This window comes from Berghia stephanieae, chromosome 8, assembly GCF_034508935.2.
Source record: "Berghia stephanieae isolate SIO BIC M18660-M18661 chromosome 8, UCSD_Bste_1.3, whole genome shotgun sequence".
Lineage (NCBI taxonomy): Eukaryota > Metazoa > Mollusca > Gastropoda > Nudibranchia > Aeolidiidae > Berghia > Berghia stephanieae.
The window spans coordinates 5368907-5376406 of NC_088367.1; the positions used below are offsets into that span (position 1 = coordinate 5368907).

The window sequence follows — 7500 nt, forward strand, 5'->3', positions numbered from 1 at the left end:
GGAAGAAAAGAGGAGGAGGAGAGAAAGGAGAGAAGGGAGGAGGAGGAAGAAAAGAGGAGGAGGAAGAAAAGAGGAGGAGGAAGAAAAGAGGAGGAGGAAGAAAAGAGGGAGGAGGAGGAAGAAAAGAGGAGGAGGAGGAGAGAAGAAAGAGGAGGAGGAAGAAAAGAGGAGGAGGAAGAAAAGAGGAGGAGGAAAGAAAAGAGGGGAGGAAAAGGGAGGAAGAAAAGAGGAGGAGGAAGAAAAGAGGAGGAGGAAGAAAAGAGGAGGAGGAAGAAAAGAGGAGGAGGAGGAAGAAAAGAGGAGGAGGAAGAAAAGAGGAGGAGGAAGAAAAGAGGAGGAGGAAGAAAAGAGGAGGAGGAGGAAGAAAAGAGGAGGAGGAGGAGATGGAGGAAGGAAGGTAGGAAGGGGGATGGGGAATGAATTGAACACATTAAAGGGAATGGGGGGGCACCTACCAGCGGCTTCCATGAGTTCATCTCTGACATTGGACGGGATGAGGGGTTCACTGAGTTCATTGAAGAAGTTCTTAATGAGGGTGGCGATGGCATTGACGGATATGCCCAAACTGTTAATGTCTGTGTTCGGATCTGGGGATGGGATGAATTGGGATGAGTATAGTGGTGGTGGTGGTGGTGGTGGTGGTGGTGGTGGTGGTGGTGGTGGTGATGATGATGATGATGATGATGATGATGATGATGACGATGATGATGATGATTGTGATGGTTTTGATTTCCCTCTTCCCTATATTTGGAGTTGTTCCTATTACTGAAACCCAAACTTACCATCCACAAATTTGGACAGAAACAGTTCGCCTTGCGACTTGTTTCCTGAGATCCTGTACAGCCCCTCTGTCTGCAGACCTTCGGCTTCGATGTAGCTGACGCACTTGTAGACAAACAGGGGGATGGCCTTGTTCTCTGGGGCTGTTGGGAATTCTTCCAGGGCAAAACTGCCGGCTGATGTCACAGATAACTTGGGATCTTTCTTCTTCATCTTCTTCTGGGCTTCTTTCACTTTCTTCCCCTAAAACGATATGAAAGTGATATGGACTAAGGTAAGGTTCAAAGATACCAACAAAAATTAGTAAGTAAGTAGTAGGTAAGTAAATGAGTAAATTTGTTGAGTAAGTCAATAAGAAAGTAAATAGTAAGTATGTTGAAAAAGTAGGTAATTAAGTAACTCAGTCAGTCAGTAAGTAAGTAAATACGTAAGTAAGTAGTAGGTAAGTAAATGAGCAAATTTGTTAAGTAAGTCAGTAAGAATGTAAATAATAAGTATTTTGAAAAAGTAGGTAACTAATTATGTAAGTAAGTAAGTAAGTAAAGTAAGTGAGTAAGTAGTAAGTAAGTAAGGAAAGAAGGAAGGAATTAATGGATAAATGAATAACTCTTCAATAATCAAACACAAAACAAAACAAAGAAGTTGACAAAACCCAATTCACAGCATTAGGCGGACCACATTACCATTCAATCTATGACTGATTGTGGAGACAATGATAGACAATATCACAGCCGTCCTTATTGATTATGAACGTTCAGTCAAAGTCAAATGCCCTTTTTTTTTATAATGGCTTTTTAAAAACAAAGAGAGAGAAAATAAAGACGAATAACTGAGACCATTACAAGATGTTAAATCAAAATTATTAGAGCGACAGCTGCTCACTTGTCTTGCTTGACAAAACACCTCTTTCCTTTCCGTCAGCCCCCCCCCCCCCCCCCCCCCCCTTTTTTTTTTTCCCCCCACTAAATGTGAAAATAAGAAGACAAACATACACGGATATGCCCTCAAGTCAAACCCTATCTTGTATTAACTGATTAAGTGAGATTGCCAATTGGATTCAATAGTCTGATGTCATGGCGCCCAGCAACGGCGGCCATCGTGGTTCTAAACAATCGTGGTTCTAAACTAAAGAAAAATATGTACTTTTTATTCTTCATGCTGGCTAGAACTTTTCATATGTCTTGTGATCAGAATGTGTAAAAGTCAAAACATGATCAGATTTATAATGGGTTTTTTTTTCCTCTGGATACGCTTTTGTGCTCGTCGGAGAAATATTTCATAAGGGCGCCCGCCATTGTTCCGATAGTTTCGAGTCAGTTACTAAGTTACCATGCGTCATTACGAGGGAAGTGAGTTACGACTGTTGAAGCATATTTGAACAGAAACAAATATAAATTGCCCGAGAAGGTATTCAAGTCTTAAATCAATGTTAACAAAGTGGACATATCGATCACTTGTTAAACTCCAAGAACCATGGTCAACGCCATCACGGACACGACACTTAACTTTCTGGACGAAACATAACGCTTGTATTTTTTATATTAAAAAAAGTAGTCCTTTAAATCCATCAGGCCCATAGAGCCAGAGTTTATCCGTGTTTCTTTAGCGTGAAACGGACAATTGCAATTGCTTGCTATCCTTTGGATAGGATGCGAGTCTATCACAAAGTACTTTCCGCCAGATCTAACAAACCCAGCTACCCAATCACATGCGGAACACTCATTAAATATTTTCAAGTGTTCATGGCATAAAAATAAATAGCTTAGTCTTTTGTGGTAGATTGTGTTACATGTGCTGAGGAAATCATATTATAAACAAGTTACTTTATTTTTTTAAAAACTGATCTATTTAATACACCAAGCTTCACACTCAACAATAGCCACAGCTTAATAAAATATTACAACAATACATACAACATCCTTTCAACGATTATTATTATGACAATAATTTAGCCGTGATAAATTTACCTCACTTGACTTTTTGGACAGTCCGAGAACCTTCCTCAATCCATCTGGCTCATCACATATTATTTCCTCTTCCTCCTCATCCTCATCCACTTCTTTCTCTTCATCATCATCAGCATCACCCTCACACTTTTCTTCCCCATCTCCATTTTCCCCACAACTTCCAGACGATCCACGAGTGTCATTTGTAGCGATCGCCACACCAGAAGACGGATCCTCCTCGGAATGTTTCACTTCCCGTCGGTGATCTTTCACTTCCGGTCGGTGGTCTCCCACGTGATTATCATCATGATGTACAGTCCCACTAACATCACTATTGACAGGGTCTTGATTCTCTACTACTAAAGTCACCGAGTCGGCCATATTTGTTTGTGATACGTCATTACCAGACTCGCTCAGATCGGGGCTTTTAATGGTTTGTGCGTCCTTATCATTCCTATCATTATTATCAGTTATCGGTAAATCATCATTGTTGTTTTTATCATTACTATGTCCACTGCCATCGTCACAGTGGTCATTCGATACCGATGCCAGATCCGGGAGAGGTTGGTCACTTTCACAACTAACCGATGATCTTTTAGTTGGGATGGATTCTGCACCATCGATAACGCTGCCACCATCACCATCCCCATCACCATCCTTATACACATTCAGGTCTGGTAAAGGTTCGTTGCTCCCACAACTGACCGATGACCTTTTAGTTGGGATGGATTCTGCACCACCGATGACGCTGCCATCACCATCCCCATCACCATCCTTATACACATTCAGGTCTGGTAAAGGTTCGTTGCTCCCACAACTGACAGACGTCCTGTTTGTGGAAACGGCTACATCTTCACCAGCATCCCCTTCCTTTGCGACGCCCAATTCTGGCAACGGTTCGTCGGAGCCACAACTCACAGACCGCTTAACATCCTCGCAACTCCCTTGACCATCGCTAGTCATTTTATCATCCGCGTCAACATCTTTTCCACGGGTCTCCTCGGACTCCTCATCTGTTTTATCGCTAGAGACCTCGTCGCCCCCACACAAAATTTCCCTCTCCACCTCCGAAGCTACGTTGGACAACAACGCTTGCACGGCCTTGTCCAGGTCAGAGTTCAACTCAGAGTCAAACACGTGTCGCGGTTCTCTTTCCACGGCAGTGAGCGCGAATATATCACTACAGCTATTTTTATCATCTGATTCACTAACCTTTCCTACTCTCTCCTCATTCTCTTTGTCACTCGACGATTTCTCAACGTCTTCTTTCTCATTGCCATTACCAGTATCCTCTGTTTTCGAATCACCACCGTCACCACCATCAGCACCATCATCATCAATGCCGCCGTCCAAACTAGTTTGTTGAGCCTTATCTTCACTATGATCACAATGATTATCAGCATCCGTGCTTCCGATTTGTTCCGCGTCCCCTCCTCCATTTCTTCCATCACCATTTCCTTCCACACTACCACCATCATCATCACCACCTCCACCATGAACGCGTTCCGTCTTCTCACCCTCCCCATCCTGCACTGCCACGACCTCGCCGTTTCCCTCAGACCGACAGGAACGTTCAGATCGCACAGTGATCTTGGACGCCTGCCTTGAAACCACAACTGCAGCGGATGAACTTGAACCACACCCCATGTTTGTTTGTTTTTTTATTTTTCTTATTTTTCTTTTTTCTAGTTCCAGTCAATTACAATGACTTCAAACACGAAGGTCTATCATTATTTCCTTCAAACAATTCACATCCATAAGTCAGAATCACTTGGCCAGTTTATAGATGGAATTAATTTGACGTCACTCGGGTCTTTCTTTGTTATTGTTTTTTGCCATCCGCGTTTATGAGTAATTCTCACTCAACTTTATTAACCAAACTGTAAAAGTTCAAGGTTACACATAGTTTTGTGTGTTGGTCCGTTATACTTCCGATGGCAATATTGCGAGCTTCTTAGCCAAGCGCACACACTATATATACACGTTCATACTAATATACTCTATAAGTGAAAAATTCCCTAAACCGTCACTTTTGAACGACTGGTGTCTGGTTTCCAAGCACACTCTGTCTTAAGAAATAGAATCTAGTTGGGCTTTATCGTTTAAAAAAATAATATCATTTATTTATTTTTTTAAATTTGTATTTTTTTTTTCCCGCGTTATTTCGTGTATTCCCGTGTGTGTGTGTGTGTGTGTGTGTGTGTGTGTGTGTGTGTGTGTGTGTGTTTGTGTGTGCGTGTGTATGTCTGAAAGCGAAAGCGCGTTTGTCGTGTTTGTGTGTCAGGGTGTCTTAGGACGTGCTGTTTTAACGAAGCTAAGTAAGATATTTTGTACATAGTATTGAATAAGTCTGTTTTCCTGTCAAGGAATGAATGACAGTTGTGTCCACAACAGCAGATATGCATAAAAATACATTTTGGGAGATAGAGAGAGAAAGGAGGAGGAGGAGGAGGAGGAGGAGGAGGAGGAGGAGGAGGAGGAGGAGGAGGAGGAGGAGGAGGAGGAGGAGATAAATAAATAAATAAATATATAAATAAATAAAGTTGATTTTTTTTTTTTCAAAAATCAAGATTAAATTTAAAACTACAGTCTAATATTATTATTAAAGGCCAAAAAAAAACCAATTAAAAACTATTTACAATTGGCAGGCATTGATCGAGATAAGAGAGCTGATGTCAACTACCAATATAACGTATAGAAGAGCCTACGTTGTACACTCTCACACATACACACACACACACATAAACACATACACAAACACATACTAACACAAAGGAGGGGGTGAGGAGATATATATATATATATATATATAATATATAATATATATAATATATATATAAATATAGAGAGAGAGAGAAGAGAGGAGAGAGAGAGAGAGAGGAGGAGAGAGAGAGAGAGGGAGAGAGAGGAGAGAGAGAGAGAGAGGGGGAGGGGAGAGAGAGAGAGGGGGGAGAGAGAGAGAAGGAGAGGAGAGGAGAGAGAGAGGAGAGAGAGAGAGAGAGAGAGAAGGGGGGGGTGTGTTCTATAGCGGACATTCCCCACAAATCAAAACCTGCTTTATTCCATTTTTTCAAACGAAGTTGACATCACTCGGGTCTTTGTTATTGCTTTTTGCCATCCGCGTTTATGAGTAATTCTCACTAAACTGTATCAACAAGGCTATAAACGTTCATGGATACACACAGTTTTGTGTGTTGGTCCGTTATACGTCCGGATGGCAATGTTGTGAGCTTCTTAGCCAAGCGCATACTATCTATAGATAGAATGAAGTTGACGTCACTCGGGTCTTTGTCATTTTTTTTTTTTTTTTTTTTTTGTTTTTGTTTCATTTTGGTTTATTTGCCATCCACGTTTATGAGTTTTCACTTAAACTGTATTATCCAGACTATAAAAGTTCATGGATACACATAGTTTTGTGTGTTAGTCCGTTATACTTCCGGATGGCAATGTTGTGAGCTTCTTAGCCAAGCGCATACTATCTATAGATAGAATGAAGTTGACGTCACTCGGGTCTTTGTCATTTTTTTTTTTTTTTTTTGTTTTTGTTTCATTTTGGTTTATTTGCCATCCACGTTTATGAGTTTTCACTTAAACTGTATTATCCAGACTATAAAAGTTCATGGATACACATAGTTTTGTGTGTTAGTCCGTTATACTTCCGGATGGCAATGCTGTGAGCTTCTTAGCCAAGCGGATACTATCTATAGCAGACTATTAGCGTTGAAGGTTCCGCATAGTTGTGTGTGTGTGTGTTGGTATGTTTTGGGTGAATAGTTCTCACTAAAGTCCCTTTATTTATTTAACAACCTTCGCTGAAACAGACTCTTACCGTTAAATGTCACGTTGTTTGTTTGTTTTTGTTTTGTTTTGTTTTTGTTTGTTTTTTGTTTGTTTTGGTGGGGGGGGGTTGTTGTTTTTTTTGTTGTTTTTTTTTTTTTTGTGGGAACGGTTGATCTGGCCGACAGAATGGTTGAGAATAATATATTGACGTATAAACGCATAGCATGAGTACTTCCACAGACTGTAGGGTATAAATCATGACCAAACGACAAACATTACCATGACGATCCCACGGGGAAATCAATCAATGACTCCCAGGTGATTTGTATAATATATCATTAATGGGTACTTTCGGTCAAGGCCAAACGGGGACATAACACTCGTTTTTTATTATTAATTCCTTTTTTTTTTTTTTTTTTTTTAATTTGGCCACAAATTTTTGACTTCCAATTGTGAGCCTTCGCCTCAAAACGGTATTAAGTCGGGATGGTTAAGATGTTGAACATTGAATTTATAGCCAGATATATCAGACTTGTGTTGAGTTTGTATGTTTTATTGAGGAGAATGGATACCATAATCTAGGGTGCTGGTGCCAACAATTTATATTTTTGACCAGTTTTAACATTAAATTTACCTTTTAAGCATCTGGTTCGTTCCGACATAATACCGTTAAGAGACGAAGGCGTCACAATTTATCTAAATGGCTTATAAAACTCGTCATCAATTCTCAAACCCGAGGCTTCAGGAAGGTCTATAATAGGTAGGTAGGTAGGTATTCCAGGCCAAAAACTATCAAACTTGCAACTTTTTTTTTCTTTTGACAATTACGAGACGAGGGGTCATTGTAATCGATCGATATTTGAAGGAAGAGTTTTCTGGCCAAAATTTTAAACTCTGCCGTTTGTTGTTTGTTTGTTTTGTTTTGTTTTGTTTTTTGTTTTTGTTTTTTTTTTTAATATATGTTTTTAATTTGTTTGTTATTGCTTCTGTTTGT

The 7500-nt window shown here is 40.2% G+C and overlaps 1 protein-coding gene across 6 annotated transcripts in view; it reads right to left on the reverse strand.

The window, feature by feature from the left end:
* LOC144978066 (rho GTPase-activating protein 190-like) overlaps window positions 1-7500 on the reverse strand; it is a 96006-nt gene that overhangs the window by 9550 nt on the left and 78956 nt on the right. For all 6 annotated transcript variants that reach the window (XM_078923587.1, XM_078923583.1, XM_078923582.1 and 3 more), the window contains 2 exons: window positions 783-1023; window positions 456-587 (listed from right to left, as the gene is read on the reverse strand). In XM_078923587.1, the coding sequence (XP_078779713.1) occupies window positions 456-587; window positions 783-1023 (373 nt within the window). The remainder of the gene's footprint in view (window positions 1-455; window positions 588-782; window positions 1024-7500) is intronic.